At 42.8% G+C, this 18,644-nt stretch overlaps 1 protein-coding gene across 2 annotated transcripts; it reads right to left on the bottom strand.

Moving 5' to 3' along the window:
* Positions 1–9,473: 9,473 nt before the first annotated feature.
* cd101 (CD101 molecule) lies at positions 9,474–16,691 on the bottom strand. Of its 2 annotated transcripts, XM_028991284.1 has the most exons (13): positions 16,607–16,691; positions 16,385–16,489; positions 15,522–15,899; positions 14,889–15,305; positions 14,395–14,793; positions 13,913–14,281; positions 13,437–13,811; positions 12,970–13,341; positions 12,399–12,803; positions 11,296–11,697; positions 10,763–11,170; positions 10,292–10,681; positions 9,474–10,149 (listed from the first exon to the last, which is right to left on the bottom strand). In XM_028991284.1, the coding sequence occupies exons 2-13, from the start codon at positions 16,440–16,442 to the stop codon at positions 9,971–9,973; spliced, it is 4,152 nt and encodes a 1,383-aa protein (XP_028847117.1). In that variant the 5' UTR covers positions 16,443–16,489; positions 16,607–16,691; the 3' UTR covers positions 9,474–9,970. The 2 variants fall into 2 exon arrangements, with proteins under 2 accessions (XP_028847117.1, XP_028847118.1); XM_028991285.1 differs by lacking the exon at positions 16,607–16,691 and having other exon boundaries at positions 16,385–16,596.
* Between the last annotated feature and the right edge of the window lie 1,953 nt (positions 16,692–18,644).

Below are 18,644 nucleotides of genomic sequence, written 5' to 3'. Positions count from 1 at the left end.
GTTGTTGTTGTTGAGAGCTCGTATGGCCTGCGGGAAGAAGCTCCACCTCATTCTCTCTGTTTTGGCCTGTCCTGCATGGTGCTGTTCCCGAACCAGGTTGAGATGTTTCTCGTCAGGATGCTCTCTATGGTGCAGGAGTAGAAGTTCCTGAGAACCTTGGAGGGCAGTCTGAAGTCTCTCAGGCGTCTGAGGTGGTAGAGACGCTGCCGGATCTTTTTCACCACGGTGTTGATGTGACAGGACCATGACAGGTCCTGCGTGATGTGAACACCGAAGCTGTCCACTCTCTCCACTGGGCTCCTGTTGATGACAGGGGTCTGGTAGTTCCTCTCCTGCTTGGTACTAAAGTCCACTATCAACTCCTTTGTCTTGCTGATGTTCAAGTGGAGATGTTCAGGTCGAGTAGACCTCTATACATTTCCTGTAGAGGAAGGTAATGAGCGTCATTGTTGAGCTTTTGTGTGCATGATCCTGACTGTTCCACGGATTCTGGTCCGGCCAGCTCTGTGAACATCGAGGCTGTGGAGTGATTCTGTGACAGCTGACATGCCATTATGTATATGTCGGTACACTCTTTTAATACACTCATCCATGGTTATTTATTTGTACAGGGATTCTTCTTTATATTATCCTGTTGGACTGTAGTCTTTCCACTATTTATTTTTTGCTGCTCTTATCTTGTGCTGTCACTTTCTGCTGTGACAATGTAAATTTCCCACTTGTGGGAATAGTAAAGGATCATGTTGTCTTATCTTATCTTGTTTTTGACCCTGACCCTCCTGCCACTCACCATTTCTCTTGGCGAACACCGATTCAGATGGACGGATTTCTTGGTAAAAGACCCCTACATGTTTTCTGACTTCTCCTTCTGCCTAATTGCTCCTGTGGTTTTGACCCTCGCTCGGCTACGACCTCTCATCTCAGTGCTTCCCTCACCATCAAGGCAAACCAAAACCAATCCCTGTCACCGCTCCAGGTCCCCCCAGTCTGCATTACCTTAGCTGAGGCCACTCCTCCCAAACAGATTGCCCTGCCAGCATGTCTGTGAATGCATCCCGAGTCACTGACCCTCACGCATGATAAAAAAGAAAATGGAATTAGTCAGACCAGGGCAACAACCTGAAATGCTCAAATTGTGGAATTGTGAAAAAAGAAGTTCAGGGAGCAGGAGATGTCATTTTCACCACAGAGTCCAGACCTTCACCCCATTGAGAATCTTTGGGACTTCCTTGAGAATAATCTGTGCAGCATTCTCACTGTCCAATCTTTTTTAAAAGATCTTGGTGAAAATAAATATTGAATTGATATAGAAACAATGCCACATGGAATTCATGTCGTAATCAAGGCTAAAGGTGGTGCAACCAAATTTTTTTGTATTGAAAATTTTCATATTCATTAACACTTGTCAGAATGGTGCAGTTTAAGACCGGTGTTTGCTAATGTCACATCAAGCATGTCTTCTGAATTTAAAGATCTCTTTGTTTGAATGCACCGTGTTGGTCCCATGGTGTCGCCAGTCTAGTTGTCTCCTCTGCCTGATCACATGCTGCATGACAGATCGTTTCTCACAGTGTCACGGCGAGGTGTTTTCTGTTGTTAGCGCTGATATCTGCAGGCCTATGACAGCTGCTGGCGACACATCCACTAAGCTGATGGCTTAATTAAAATCAGTTGGACATTTTTGCAGAGCTCCTGTGTTGTCGTCTCCCTGGTCCCACTATGCTAATTAGTTCCTCTCCATTTATGCTGTATTGTGAACAAAGTTCTCCCATTTGCCAGTGTCTAATTAGCTGCCAAAACAGACTAGATGGCTGTTGGGACAACGCTGTCCTTCTTCTCTCTCTGTACACAATCCCGATGCAAGGTCGGCATTTCAGCACACATGCCAGAGAAATAGATAGGCAGGTTTGTCGTGTAACCTGCCAGTTTTCAACCAAGGCAGAATTGGAGCTGCCCTAATGTGAAAGGGGATTATTCACATTGTCTTTACTTATAATATAATACAGATATCAATTCCTCTCTCTCTCTTCCTCGCCTTCCTACACTTTTGTGCCCTGAAGTGCCCACTACATTTCTGCAGCTGATGACTGTGGAGAGGGGACATCTGGGTGATACTTTGTAAGGCCATGACTGTGTCTTGCTGTCATACTGTGTTACAGAGTGAGGAGGGATGATGCTGGCTGGCAGAAATCAGGGAGCTTCGGGTCTGTTGTGTTCTTCCTGTAGTGCTGCAGTGCGCCCATTGTCACCCATGAGTGAGGCAGCTCCATCACAGAGCAACTAATTCCACACGCAACTAAAACATGGAAGTATATGAATGAAAGTTAATTTATTATTAAATAAATCTCAGTGTTGGGAGCCGTGTGTTTGTGTCCCTTTTTTACTTATCTATTTATGTAAATCCAGACAATACCTAACTATACAGGTGGCATTGGGTGGTAGTAGCCTAGTGGGTAAGACACTCGCCTGTGAACCAGAAGACCCAGGTTCAAGTCAAGTGGGCAGCCATGACAGGCGCCCGGGGAAAAGTGTGTGGGGATGGTGCTTTGCTCAGTGACACCTCGGCGGATCAGCATTTGAACCGGCAACCGTATGATTATGCAGCCGCTTCTTTAACCGCTAGGCCAACCACTGCCACATACACACACAGACACCTCTCTCAATCCTTCTTCCCATGAAAAGAGCCTACATAGATAAAATAGCTTGGCAATATGGACCAGTCCAACGAGAAGCCTGTTAAATGGACGATGGTGTTATCAGTGTGCGGGGAACCTGTACAGTTTCCGAAGACCTTGTTGTGTTCAATGTAAATGTTATGGTTCAATGGTTCAAGAGCCCTGGTTGAGACCTTGGTAATCATTCCCCTTCGCCTCCTGCAACCAAGGCCCAGTGCCCAGCATCTGTGTGAGTCCCTGCCAGGAACCAGGGAACACAGAGGCAGTGGTAGAGGATTGGGGATTGTGTGAAAAGGAGATTGCAGCACCAGTGAAGTGAAGGTGGAGCTGGAAAATAAAAGAGTATTGGCAAGAATCAGTAAGTGTAGGGCATGGAGAAATATATTTCCTTTGTTGCTTCTTCTGCATGTGCTATGTAGTGTATAGTGTGGGCTTCAAGAGACGAATAATACTTTCAGGCTTTCCAGCATCAACACACACACACACACACACCAAAGATTTCACTTTCTTATTCCTCAACTGGCTTATTGTCCAAGCGCTTTTCCTCTCATCTGCCAGAATTCTGCTGAGCATGTGGGCTGAAAGTGTTTGGAGGAGTTGCTTGTTTCTGTGGACACATAAAAAAATCAGCAGTTGTTTACACATGATGGAAAGTGAATTTTGAATGTGTAAGCATGGTGTAGCTCTGAGTGTCTGTGAGGACCGAAGATTTGCTTCTGTTTAATATAATGGGATCAGTTTAATTTGAACTAGTAGATTAGGTTCTACTAGCTTTTTCTATTGTTTCAAACTATATTTATATAAAACACACATTATACTTTATAAATATTGTATATATTATATATTTTATTGCTAAAGTTCCTGAAATTTCGAAATTAAAAAGAAATAGAACAAATATGTCTATGTTTTATGTTAACACACTCAATTTTCCCAACACTCATCTTGAGAAATAAACACTATTCCAGTGGTGGCATCCATGTTTATCAGTGCCGAAACCTCTGGTGTGATTCATGTGAGGGAAGTGTGATTCACAAACAAGCTTGTCCTTCGGAACTGTAAAGCCTTAAATGTCTGTTGATTCCCTGTATGCATTCTGCAGTTCAGAATGATTCCCTGACCATGATGGGTTTTGTACCTTTCTCTGTCTGCACTGGCATCTAGTGGACATCGCAGGTGGAAAACACATTTTGTGGTTTTGTTGATGCAAGTAAAAAAACAATTTAATACGTTTATTAATCTTATTTTAACTTTTGCAGCATTACCGCAAATTCGCATACATGTCCTACTATTGAGGACAGGCTGTGCTGCAAAATGTACAAATAAAACATTATGATTATCTGTGATTATTTCATTGATGTTTATTTAGAACACTTCTGTACATTTACTTCTCTACAGTAATTGAATAATGATATTGTATGTATAACATCAGCAATGACATTAATCTGTTTTAATATATTACTTACGTAATATGTATATGTTTATTAGGATGGAATCGGTTATGTCCACAAAGTATCACCATAATGCTGAACCAGATGCCTGTCACATCCCTAGATTTGGTTTGAGCATTGCTATTTCTTCTGTTGACCTTGTTTATACAGTATATGAAGTCTTTCTGACATTAACCCTTTAATGGACTGTAATTCACACTAGAATCTACTAAAATGACCCTTGATCAATATTATTCAGACCCTTCTTGTCCCACTGTGCTTCAACAAGTCTTTATTAAAATCTTCATCCTCACGTTTCATTTTACCCTAATTACTTTATTTACTTTATTTATTTCTGGTCATTTTAAAGCACCTATATGCACAGGAGTTAATATCAAGCCTATTTGGACTCCATATCCTCCCTTTCATTCTAATTGTCATCTTTCACAGTAGCATTCCTGTGTAAAGAGGTTTGGAGACTGCAGGGTAGGGTTTCTAAGCAACATATGATATTGGGTTACAGGATGACTTTGGAGATCAAGAATAGGAGGGCTGAGCCAATGATCAAATGATGTAGGTTGAAGAAAGAGGACTGCATGGTGGAGTTCAGGGAGGAGACACCTGGGTGACAGTAAAGGTTTACCAGATAGTTGGTAGCTTTGCAGAAGTGTTGAGGTAGGGAGCTGGGAAGGTGCTTGGTGTGACATTTGGACAGAAGAAGGAGGTCAGAGAAACCTGGAGGTGGAGTGAAGAAGTCACTGATGAACAGACAGTAGGAAGAGCTAGAAGTAGCAGTTAATGGTCAGCACTGGAGGAGAACAGGGTGGACAAGATTGTAACAGGGTGGACAAGATCCTCTTGTAAGTCGCTTTGGATAAAAGCGTCTGCTAAGTAAAGTAAAGTACAGTAAAGATTGGGAGTAAGTATATTAGAAGGGCAGCTCAGACAAAGACAAGACACTAAGAACACTGGGAGAAGCTGTGACAGGAAGAGGAAGAATTAAGAGTTGGTTTATGGACGTGATGAAAGAGGACTTGCAGGTTGCTGGTGCAGAGGACTAGAAATGGAACTGGAAACAGATGATCTACTATGGTGACCCATAATGGCAGCATTTGAAGTGATTTTAGCTTAAGAGCTGAAATACAGAAACACAACTGAAAATGTGCTGCAGTTGACCATTAGATGACATGTTTGAGGTTTGGATTAAAGACATTCTGGTGCTGAAGGTCAAGAGCCAGTCTTGCAGTAGTCTGTTTCCAGCAGAGAGAGAGGGGTCTTCAAACCTGGATCAAGAAATACATTCCCATCTCTCAAACCATGGGACTTGGAAGAACAAATGCAGTAAAATAAATAGGATTGTCTAAAGTTGGGTAAATTACAAATATTTCGTAATGTGTGCATGAACAATGTTATAATGTGTGATTATGTGTTTATATTTCATGCCAGATTGTATTTGTGAAATTGTGAGACATGGTGATAGTCCATGAAAGAAAATGGATGGTTTGCCCCATCACATATTGCCATGGTAACAAGCAGGGGGTGAAAATGTGCATAGACACATATACACAATGAAAAAAGTTTCATAACTTAACAATATTTGTAAGATTAAACCAGCCAGAATCCAAGGGTATGTTCTGGTCATTTCTTTGAAAACTTTTGAAAACATGAGTTTGTCCTATTCCTCAAATGTACCGAGGGCAGAACAACAGAAGTTTCTATTCAGGACAGCCCCCATGGCCTTCACAGATGGTCAAGTTAAAATATTTATGTGTTACAAGGCCAGGAATGAACAAGGCTCTGGTGTGATGCATTAATATTTGGTTTGGTTAAATGCTCTCTTCAAAGCCTTTAATTTGATTCATGCAAATTTGATTCACCATATACTTGTCCCAGATTACCTGAGTGACTTGCTAACAGATTATTACACGAGAATTACGCTCACAAGACTCGAGGCTCTTATTGGTACAGAGAATTAACAAATTCTCAGCAGATGGACAAGCTTCTGCTACAGAGCTCCCCTGCTTTGGAACAGCCTTCCTGATAATGTTCGGACTCAGAGACACATCTTTTCAGTCAAGCATTTTATAACACATATACAGTATACATATACATATACAGGAGGATCATTTCACCTATAGGCTTTCCCAGATAGTCCACCGGGGCCATGTTTCACTCAACATTCTATCATAACCTCTCAGTCCCAACCACCTGAGTCAAATCTGTCTTTCTCCAAGCAAATCTAGATCCTGGTTCCTGGCATTGAGCTACTGCTGAGACGTAACAGCATGAAGTTTATCAGAGGGTCACCACGGCCACCAACACCATAACAACTTAAGCTTCCAGGATCTTCAATTGGTCTTCTTGACCAGTAGCATCATAATGGACATACACTGTGGACCATGTTTCCTAATTTTCTGTGTTTGGACCCTCGTGCCATTTCTTTTGTGATTTTTGTTATATTAATTCCTTTTTGTGCCAAGATGTCTTGCGCTTCCTTTCCCCTTCAGGCCTCGGTCGTGACACCTATTGCTTCTATTGAGTCAGAAAGTCTCACTCTACCCTGGAAGCGGGTACCTTTCTAACTCAGTCCTTCCCAAGGTTTTTGCCTTTTTCTCTTGTGTGCAGAAAGGGTCAAATTATGGGGGGTGTCAACTGCTGCTCCTTCAAATACATACTGTATGTGACTTTGGACTAAATAAAAAAAACATGTTGTTCAAATTAATTATTATTAATCCAACTCCAAAATGGAACTCATAAAAAAAATCATATGCTTATCAAAGCTCTAATATTTATTGCTGCTCCAAATAATGACTTCTAGGATTGGTGAATTGGCTAATGATGTACAGTACTGTGCAAAAGTCTTTGTCACCAATACAAACCAGTGAAAACAAAACCACAGTTTATCAAAGCAGCAAGCAATTCTATTCATTCATAAAAAACACTGTCAAACATTGATGAACTGTTGATTTGCCTAAACTACATACTTCTTTGTTTTAATTAAACAATTACATTATGTGCATAGAGAAAAACAAGTTCTAGACTACCATTTAAAAGCTTCAAGTCATTTAGAAATGTCCTATTCTTGGGTGGGAATTAATTGTTTTCTCAATTGTTTTCTGGGGCGGTGGCAGCCTAGCGGTTAAGAAAGCGGCCCCGTAATCAGAAGGTTACTGGTTCGAATCCCGATCTGCCAAGTTGCCATTGAGGTGCCACAGAGTAGGGGGATGAGTTAAAAGCAGAGGATATATTTTGTTGTGTGCACCGTGTGCTGTGTGTGTATCACAATGACAATTACTTCACTTTCGAATGAAATGACACCAAATGGGTCATAACCCCAAGTTCAGACACTGTTGTAAACTGTAGCAGGAAATGTCTGTTAATGATTGAATTTCTGCATACATGTAGAGAGGAGCTTTATCAGCAATAGTCTTGAGTTCCAGTGGAATGCTGCTTTTGTTAAGATTAGATTAGATTAGATTCAACTTTATTGTCATTACACATGTACAAGTACAGGGCAACGAAATGTAGTTTAGGTCTAACCAGAAGTGCAATAAGCAGCAAGTGCAGGATACAGTTCAAATAAGTTAAGTTATATATATATATACATAAAGTGATATGTGCTATACATAAGGTGATATGTGCAGTACAAAGTGATATGTGCAGTACAAAGTGATATGTGCAGTACAAAGTGATATGTGCAGTGCAGTGATTATCAAGAGTGAATGTGGGGGGCAGAGGAGTTCAGCAAGGAAACAGCTCTGGGAAAAAAGCTGTTCCTAAGTCTGCTGGTTCTTGTCCGTGGTAGCCTGAACCGTCTGCCTGATGGCAGGAGAGAGAACAGTTCGTGGGCCGGGTGGGAGGAGTCCTTAAGAATACTGTGAGCTCGACGCAGACAGTGCTTCCTCTGGATTTCCTCAATGGATGGAAGTGGAGTCCCTGTGATGCGCTGGGCAGTTTTCACCACCCGCTGCATCGCCTTACGCTCAGCAACAGTGCAGCTTCCATACCACACTGTGAGACAGCTGGTAAGGATGCTCTCTATTGTAGAGCGGTAAAAGTTCAACAGGATGGTAGTGGGTAGCTGGTTCTTTTTTAATGTTCTCAAGAAGAAGAGGCGCTGGTGAGCCTTCTTGACCAGGCTGGAGGTGTTAATGCTCCAGGACAGGTCCTCTGAGATGTGGGTCCCCAGGAACTTGAAGGATGTAACAGGCTGCACAGTCATCCCATTGATGTGGATGGGATCATGCGAGCCTCTTCTCTCCCTCCTGAAGTCCACAATGAGCTCCTTGGTCTTGGTGGTGTTTAAAAGAAGGTTATTTTCTGTGCACCAAGTGGCCAGATGCTGGACCTCCTCCCTGTAGGCAGTCTCATCGTTGTTGTCGATGAGACCTATCACCGTGGTGTCATCTGCAAACTTAATAACGGAGTTTGATCCATACATAGGTCGACAGTCATGGGTGAAGAGGGAGTAGAGGAAGGGGCTCAGCACACAGCCCTGTGGTACACCAGTGTTGAGCGTGACAGTAGTGGAGCGGATGTGGCCTGACCTTACATGCTGTGGTCTGCTGGTCAGAAAGTCCATAATCCAGTTGCAAAGTGAGGTGTTGATGTCCAGGGCTCTAAGTTTAGAGATTAGCTTAGAGGGGATGACAGTGTTAAATGCTGAGCTGAAATCAACAAACAGCATCCGTGCATATGTGTTTTGCTTGTCCAGGTGTGTGAGTACAGAGTGCAGCGCTATGGAGACTGCATCCTCTGTGCTCCTATTGACCCAAGTTTTGCACTTTAAAATCTTCATTCATCATTAGAAAACCATTTTTAATTATTTTAGTAGAACTGAAAACAGTTGCACTGATTAAAGAAGCCATAAAACAAAAAATGTGTCCGTTAATGTATATTATTATTTTTGTCATTTTGTTCTATTTATTTGGTCTATCTAAATGGCCTTAAACGTTTGATTGCTAGTATTTCAACAATTTTCTAATTAGATAATAATTTAGATTATTTTGTATATTTTACACTTTTAGATCCTCTTTTAGATGCCTTTGAACTTTTAGTCCCTTTGTGTACTTGTGTTGGTAGAGGTAGTGTTGCTATTTTTGCAAATATGGTTCCAGTAGGTGATTCCATTTATGTGATAGTGCTGATAATATTTTGCCAAATTCTGATTCTATTCTCTATAGTCTAGTGCAGAGTTTCGTTGGATAGAGGCGGGATGTATTCTGATGACCTAAATGTGACTTGAAAAGATTTTAGAATTTTTAGAAATAATATATTTTTCAGAGGGTTGTCACTGTACTCCGCTATGTTGTGTTTCTCCAGGGGAATTTGAACCAGGGCAATGGTTAGTTGAAATCATTGGGACTAAATGTTTGATTAAGGGCATTTATCCTAAGGACAATAAAGACAATAATTTCAAATAGCCAACAAATAGCCAAAAATTACAGAACTTAATTCAATATTAATATAAATATACATTCTAAACTGAATTTAGCTAACTTGCATACAAAAAACATCAACTTCATATAAAACCAGATTAGGCAACATTATTGATGCCTGCAAATACTGCAAAGAAAGTTGGCAAACGATTACAAACACACAAACCGCCATGTAACATATTCAAGTAGCATAGATATAGATTGACTGGCTTTAAACACATTCAGCATTGTATCCGCATAGCACTGCAGCACAGAGACCAAACTGACAAGCACCCTCAAATAATTAACTACTAATAACTACTCAGTTCTCTGAGCAACTTGGCATGTACAGTCTGAAAAATCTGAGACAACAATAAAAAAGAAAAATTATTACATATTGCATTTTTTAAAGATGACAGATTTGGTCTTTTGTAAAACCACTCCCCACTGGTCAGGCCTCTTTTATTGGTCTTAGTGGGTTATTCTCAGCCCATAAAGAATCGTTGTTTTTCTTTTGAGCAGATCCAGATCTTGACTTATGGACTTTAACAGACAGAACCACCACAACAAATATAAGGGCAATAACAATCAAAAGCCAGGGAAGGAATGTTGGTACAGGTTTGTCTGGTCCTGAAACATAAGAGCAAATGCATCTGTTGGTTCTTGTTAATTTATTAAAATCCTTTATGTGGTAGAACATAAACGAAACAACAAAATATTCAAATTAGAATAAGCAAATGTGAAACCCAATGTATGCATATGCAATACTCACGAAGAACATTGACTACGAGCTCCCCTGATTCAGCCTCTGCCAGCTTCCTCCAGTCATTCAAGGAGGTCAGCAGCCACTCTACAACATGGCAAGAGTACTTTCCAGTACCATAGGGATCCACAGTAGGCACAGTGAGGGTGTATTGTAAGATTTCTGGATGACCAAGCATCAGACTCTCTCCTCCTTGCAGTGTGCCGTCACGTCTGGCTGTATAAATGGCATTTTGAATCCCTTTCTTGGACCAGATCACTTCAAATGAAGAGTTAATATGGGACCTTGACTTGATGTTGCAGTCAACTTTGAAGGAACTCTGTTCATAAGGCACATTAACTTCACTGTTTTCTTTCTTCACATCCAGTTGAGCTCCTATTGGTAGCAATCGGTACCTATCTGGATAGTAAATGAGAGAAAATTATAGGGAAGGAATGATATTATACAGAATGAACAAATTGGGGATTTCATAAGGTTTACCTTTAGGGACAACAGTGACTTGGGTGACACCTGATTTGTCAGTGGCCACTTGTCTCCAGTCACCTTTGCAGTCATGCGTGTACATATCGACACGGCAAAGGTAGCGACCGCTGTCAGATATGCTGGATCTAAGGATGGCCAGGCTGAAATTGGTTGGTGAACTCATGAAGAACCGCACCTTCTCCCACAAAGCTGGGTATTTTTCAGAAAATGATAAAAACCCGTTGTATTTGTATGACAGCAACTGGACAAAGCCTGAGGAATTCTGGCTCTGAAAAAACCATGTGATGGAGAATAAGGATGCAGGATCTGGGGTTTCAGTGCCAAGGCTGCAGTTCACAATCAGATCATCCCCCTCAGTCAGAGTAGTCCTGGTGCTGTCCTTGTGCACTCTGAAATTCAGTTTCCCTGCGAGCACAAGCAGCACGGTCAGGAACTGCTCCTTCCACCGAGAGGTGCAAACAGTAATCTGTACAAGGACATGCATCTCTTTCAGTTATATTCTGTATAAAAGGTAAAATGTGTGTATACACCTTCAGTCTGGACATGGATGGTGAGGTCCCCAGACTTGTCTTCTGACAGCTTCCGCCAGGTTTTTGTGGAAATCTGTAACCACTCCACTACTTGACAGGCATACACTCCATTGTCAGAGGGCCCAACATTGGTCACGGTTAGAAGGTAGAGCAGGGTTTTAGGCCGTTTGAACAGCAGACCATCCCGTGACCCGTCCAGGGGTTGCAGTGTACCATCTCGACTGGCATTATAAATCACCTGGACACTCTTCTCTTCATTCTCCACTATGGTCCTCGTCCAGGTCACCTCGAATACAGACTTATCACTGGAGCGGGTCAGAATGTGGCATAGGAGTGGGAATCCTCTGTCCAGGTCAGACACGTTAAAGGTCTGGTTATTTTTTAAAAGGCGCAGCCTACTCGCTGTTTGGAAAAGACACAATCAGGAGAAACGTTACTGCATGGAAGAAAGTGAGTATAGAAAATACATCATTTATACCCCTGAGAAGTTATTATTATTATTATTATTATACGCAGTATTTGTGTTTCTTGTGTTGCACAGATGATGTCACTAGCAGGTGGCTGGGAGAAAAAGACAAAGCAATCTTTGGACACACTTTCTTGGAAAAGTAATGTGAAATATGTGGTTGAAAAAGAAATGCGGCCACTGCAATGGATGTACAGTATTCTTGAGTCTATAAGGTAACCATAATATAATAATAAGAGAACCTAGTTTTAAATGGGTTTGACTAAAAGAAAATTCTGTATTTGTCTATTATACTATGTACTTGGACTATAGATTTTGTAACTCAAAGTCTATAGAAACAGAATGAGAATTGCTGGTGTCGCTGTGGATAAAAGCATTTGCTAAGTTAAGTAAATTATATTGACTTGGTGAAAAAAAATTACATTACTAAATAAAGAAAAATATAATTTCCATTTACTAAAACTAGACAAAAAAAATTATGGATAATTCTGACTAAAAGACTAAAATGTTCAGACTAAAATATGTATGGACATGACTAAGACCAATAAAAACTAAAACAACAGCTTGATGCAAACACTAGACTAAAACTAAAATTAAGACAGCCTGCCAAAAACAACTAAAGATGGTGGAAACATACCAATTGGATTTACAGTGACAATGGAGGCACCAGACTTCTCTGTGCCCTTCTTCTCCCATTCGCCATCACAGCTGAGCTGGTACTGTTCCACCTCGCAGAAGTAGCGACCGCTGTCAGCCGGGCCAGCGTTGGGAATGGTCAGGTGGAACACATCATCTGAGGGCCTGGTGAACTGCAGTCGGCTCTGCAGCTCTTGACTGCTGACATGGTACTTGAGGATTCCTGTGTGCTCATAGCTCAGCAGAGGAACCTCGCTGAGGGAGTCTCTTTGAGAGAAGAACCAGGTCATGGAAAAGTCAAACGAGGGATTCTGTGCACCAGAGCTCATGAGGCATGTCAAGGACAACTGGTCCCCTTCCATGACATTTAGGTCTATATCAGTCTTGTTCAGCTTGAAGTCTGTGGCTTTTATAGTGGAAGAAAGGAAAAAAATTCTCACATTGTGTGCTAACTGGACGCACAGCATGTATACATCTACGTTTAACTTATTAGAAAAATTTCGTTTATCCTTATACATTCATAATGCATAGATGTAAGGTCAGTGAAATCACCGTTGCCATGGGAAACATACGTTTTTCACTGACAATGAGCTCCATGGTGACAGACTTTGATGGAAGGGGATACCAGTCGCCATGAGGGTCCTGGAGCCATTCTTCCACTTGGCACTGGTAGTGCCCACTGTCACTGGCACCAGTGTTCCGAATCGTCAACTCGAAGGACGGTCCCTCTCGCATCCTCATGCTCAGTCTCTTCCCAACTTCCAAGAGATTTACAACGCCGCTGCGGTCCCTGCTGGCAATGGTGCGTCCCCCCACTGTCCAGGCGATGCCAAAACTGGACGAGTTGGAGGTTGCTTGACCAATGCTGCAGTCCATCAGCACATCTGAGTTGATGGAGCTTTTAATAGGCGACGGGCTGCTGGAAGTGACAGATAGGCGACTCTCTTCGAGAAGTAGAAAAGGGCAGAAACATGAGAAAAGGGACTTTACACCTTAGCATCATATCTGGCTAGTAGTATTTTATCAGATTTGGTCAGACCTGTGTTGGTCACCTGGACACCAAGCAGGTTTGAGGGTTTGTTGGCTCTCTGGGTCTGCTGTAGGTACGCTTCTACCAGGCACTGGTAACTGCCGCTCTCCTGCAGGCTCGCCCTGCCCACGCTCAGAATGTACTGAGCCTCTCCATCAGCAACTGTTGTGCTGACCTGGTAAGACTGCGACCGTTTACCCCATTCCAGCTCTCCGCTGTGGAGCATGGACGTGACCGTTTGCTGTCCAGAGGAGCCCTGTCTCTGAAACTTCCAGGTCACTGACAGGGGAACTCTGGGTCCCTTCACCACACAGAGTAGCCGTACCTCCTCACCGACCTTCACATTTGCAGTGCGACTCTTCAGGGAGACTTTCAAAAGGTCATCTAATGGTGACAAGTTGACAATGGAAGCCACATGAAAACATTCATCAGAATTCATCGTGTTATTGCTGTTGTCACCTGGTCAGAATACAAAGCACTCATACCTATAGCCAAGACCCGAACGCTGCACTCTTGCGATTGGATGCTAGTTGTCTTCATTCTGTTGTTCTCGGACACAGTGCATTTGTAAGTGCCGACGTCTGACAGAAGGGCTTCATTCATTTCCAGCACGAAAACGTCGAGCTCGGAGCGGAACGTCCTCGTCCCCCTCTGCCGGTACAGGGGTCCTGGACTCATCACTCCCTGAGTGCTCAGGCCTATCACGTCGCTGAAGGAACTGCCTTGCGAGGTTTTTTTGTGTTGCCACATGACAGACAGCTGTCCGATTGCTCCAGTTACATTACAGTATATCCGAAGAGGAGATGCCTCGTTGACAACGACTTCTGATGCCATGGTCACTTTTAGTCCACTTGCTAAAGAAAAAACATGTGGTCAATTTAAGGACAATTACAGTCATGTTATTAACTTTGTGTTTAGTTATTCGTATTTTTGTTGTCTGTATTATCTGACGAAATAACAGGCTCACCCTTTGTACTAATACCGATGTCCACAGGGCTTGACACCTGGCTCTGTCCTTTGGTGAACAAGCTAGACATGGATCTCTCCTCCTGCCACACCGTGCAGAAGTATCTGCCCTTGTCTTCAGCCCTGACTGGCCTTAGTAAGAGAAGATACTCCTTCTCATTGGTTTTCACCAAGCTCAGCTCTCCTTCTTTCGCCCTGCGTTCATAGTCCTGACCAAAAGTCACAACCCCAAGTGGTCCCATCTGAGCCATGTCCCTGTCTTCCTTAATCCAGGCCACAGTGAAGAAGAGGTTGGAAGAGTTTCTCGTCTCCACTCTGCAGTTTAACTCCAAAGCCTCCCCCTCTTGAAGGTCAGATTTCACAGCCTCGATGTACGGGATGAAAGAGTTGGCAGCCACTTCTAATGAACAAAACATCACAACAACACATCACTGTGAGAGCAGAGGGGAAGAAGAGCCCAGGAAATTGATTTAAAAAAAAAAAAAAAATCCTCACCCACAGCTTTGACTTCCACATTCGATGTTTCAGCATCTTTATATGCAATGCTGACCCATGAACGGTCAGGGTCCTGGATCCATTCAGACGCCCTGCAGTATATCTTCCCCTGAACGTCCTTCTGGACCCTGTCAACCTGCAGCTTGTACATTGTGTCCTCCAACTTTGTGATGCTGACAAGCCCTGACGCGTAACGTCTTTCAAAAGTCTTCCCTGGCCTCACTGTCAAATCTCGGTCCAGAGTGATGATGGGGCGTGGCTCGGTGTCCCCATCAGCAAGAAGAAGCCATGAAACAGACAGATGGGTGTGCTGGAAGGTCTGGCTAGAAACCTGGCATGCAAGGTGAAGAGCGCCTCCCTCAGACACACTCATAGATGAGGGATTGGAGGACAAGGCCACCAGGGTGTCCTTGATGACTGTATGGAGAAGTGGGTTTCAGCATCAACTTTCTGAACCATCCCATCAAACCATTTTTTTTTAGTGCAATGAAACGTGAATGTTCTGAATGTTCTCTCAGCATCAGCTTTACATATCGACCCACACAAGTAAGGGGATTCTCTTGGTCACACAGATACTAATAAGAAAAAACAAGCAAGGTCTGCATATTGAGTAAAAAGAATGAAAAGACGTACCGTTTATCTTGGTTTGAGAATTGTAGGTTCCAAAATAAGTCAGTGCCAAGTTTGGAGTGTGACACTCAAGGTGGCCTTCATCCTTCAGCTGGAGGCTCTTGATGTGTAACCTGATGGAGGAGCTTGAGAGCCTCTGGATGGAGATGTCTCCGCTGCGGACTCGACTACCAAAGAAGGCGTATGGAAACAGAGGGTCTTCCGTGCTGATCATATTGATGCCATTTAGAGAGTCCTTGTCGTTGTAGAGGGAAAACTCAAAAATCTGCTCCCCTGTCACCACATGGCCGGAGGTATAGCAGGAGATGGAGAACGGGTAGCCGGCCACGCGGTAGAGAGGGCCCGCAGGCATGTGAACTGTGTGCTGGGCGGTGGAAATATCTACAGACAGGCGAGAAATATGAAAGCAGGAAATAACAGTAAACATGACCTGATATGGACAGTCCATACAACATCAATAAATCCAATAATTAAATACATGACAAACGTGCGCTGTTTTTCGCTTCAATTACTAAATAAGGCCTTATTAAAGGTTTTGGCCACAAGGGGTCGCCACCAACACAACAGAAACTTGAGTTCGATCCATCTGCATTGGCCTCCTATTCTCTCATCTCTTCAGTTCAGTCCCTTGTCCTATATCTTGGTAAATAGTCTGCCATCCTGTTTTTTTTAGGCCATACACCCTCTTTTGTGTTTATTTCTCACTAAAATCCGTCTGCAGAATAATTAAGGAAATGTTTGAGTAAAACACAAGCGCACATTACGAAAGGACTTGCTTCCTCAAACACATCAGCTGGTAATGACTTCTGGATAGAACTCGAATGAATGAATAAATGAAGGTGAGGGCAGAGATCGTGTAAACTTACCCCAGAGAAGTAGACGCAGCAGACACGGGAAAAAGCGGAGGTGGAAGCAGAACTTCATCCTGGGTGTACCGGCCGTAGGACACCATGCAGCTCGTCTACACACACCTACCCACACACACCCCAAACATGTAACAACTGCACCTGATGACGAATGAGGTTATGCCATAGCAAAGAATAAATACATCATGTCACAAAGAGAACTGGCAACCAAACCACACCCACCGAATAATACACTTGAAGCCGTTCGGCAGGCTTCGTGCTTTACCAAGTGAGCCCAGACGCAGAGAGGAAGTAGCAAATGCTGTGGTTTTCCTGTCGTCTGTCAGCAGTGATGAGTCTGGGAGAAAAATCTTGATTCTGAGTTTGAAATCGCCATGGGAACAATTCACAAGCTAGCATTAGTGTAAAAATATTAATAATAAATAATATCCTAATTAACTGTAAAAGGGTGAAGTCAGAATGCCACCGTGTCCTCATCTGAACCCAATTCCAGTTTGTGTGAAGGCGAAAGGCCTGATTCTCTAGAAGCCAAAACTTTCTAGACAGTAAAAGAACTTGTGGCGGATGGGCGGTGTGTTTGTGGAGGTGAAGAAACGGGGAGAACAGCCCTGCAGGATGGTGGACGGATGCTTTGGTAGATCTTTTGGTATGACAGACAGACCCGGTTGGCTGTGGATATAGTTGTGATCGAGACACGCTGGTGATTCGGTGTATGAATAGTGGGTGGTAGTAGCCTAGTGGGTAAGACACTCGCCTGTGAACCAGAAGACCCAGGTTCAAATCCCACTTCCTACCATTGTGTCCCTGAGCAAGACACTTAACCCTAAGTTGCTCCAGGGAGACTGTCCCTGTAACTACTGATTGTAAGTCGCTCTGGATAAGGGCGTCTGATAAATGCTGTAAATGTAAATGTAAATGTAGACAGTTGTGGGGAGAGGGGCTCCAGGGTTGATAACGTGGTCTTTACAGTAGACCTTTCCACATGTGACCATGCAGGGCACATTGGTCATACGAGCAGCTACGCGCAGAAGCAGGAAGTAACCACAAGTCGGGCGAGTAAACCCCCACATAGCATGTTTTACTAGTTTATTTGCAAGCAGGAAAGGTGTTCATCCGCATCGAAAAGTGGCCCAAAAAACGAAACTAAACGGCCGCTTGAATGCTTCCACCAAATACATGGAAAATGACACATCAACACATTGTGGAATAAAAAAGGGAACAAAATAAATTAATCAAAATCCCATGCAGATAATAAATGGTGATGGAGGATAAAGTACACCAACCATGTAAAGATACCAGTGGTAAAAGTTCACTGCTGTAAAAGCAGAAAAGCTCTCTTTAAACATCTATTTCAACCAAACCACAGATTTTTCTTCAAATGGATCCCACGCATGATTATTCAAGGTTCTAATGATGTACTATTATCATTCTTGACTCTTACTTACATATTACTACAACGGCCAATAGAACATCATTAATTAATCATTAAAACGATCGTGGGCACAGAGCGTTGCACGCTTTTTAGTTTTTATCGAAGTAGAAAGGAATGACTAATTTGGCGTAATGCAGTGCTGTAAATATGGAGATATTTGACCGGGGGAAGTACAGACAGGAAGTAGAGATGCACAGAAAAGCCACTGAAGTATAATACATGAATTCTAGTTTCAGTGCACCACAACGAGGCTAAAACGGCACAATCAGCTGACCAATGACTGGATCCTGGCATTTCGAGCGTCACTTCAACATCCTGCCAGGCGTTCCAGCCAAACCTAAATCAGCATGTCTTGCAGATGTGAACTTACTACTTTTGTGGTTCGGAACATTTTATTAAAATTCAGAAATGTTTTTGAAGTCACCATTAACTGGCTGCAGCTATGAAAAGACGCTGTTCATGCACATTGATGTGTCGAAATAATGTGAATTGCACACTCATGTGCACTTTACAAAATAAAACATATTCACGGCATTTATCAGACGCCCAAATCCAGCGTGACTTACAATCAGTAGTTACAGGGACAGTCCCCCTGGAAACAGTCAGTGTTAAGTGTCTTTAGTCAGGACATTTTCCTTACCTGACTGCAATATTCTTACACTTCTGAGCCTGGGTATACCCACACACAACAGATGAGCTGCACCTCCTAGTGGTCATCAGCCAAATCAGCAGCATGTCACACATGATTCAAGTAATTTTCATAACTTCTGTTGCCATTTACCCATAAGCTCTTGCTCAGTGCCTTTACAGATTTTCTATGTTGTATCA

This window comes from Denticeps clupeoides, chromosome 9 (genome assembly GCF_900700375.1).
Source record: "Denticeps clupeoides chromosome 9, fDenClu1.1, whole genome shotgun sequence".
NCBI classification, from domain to species: Eukaryota; Metazoa; Chordata; class Actinopteri; order Clupeiformes; family Denticipitidae; genus Denticeps; species Denticeps clupeoides.
This window is presented reverse-complemented; position numbering and strand designations above follow the sequence as displayed.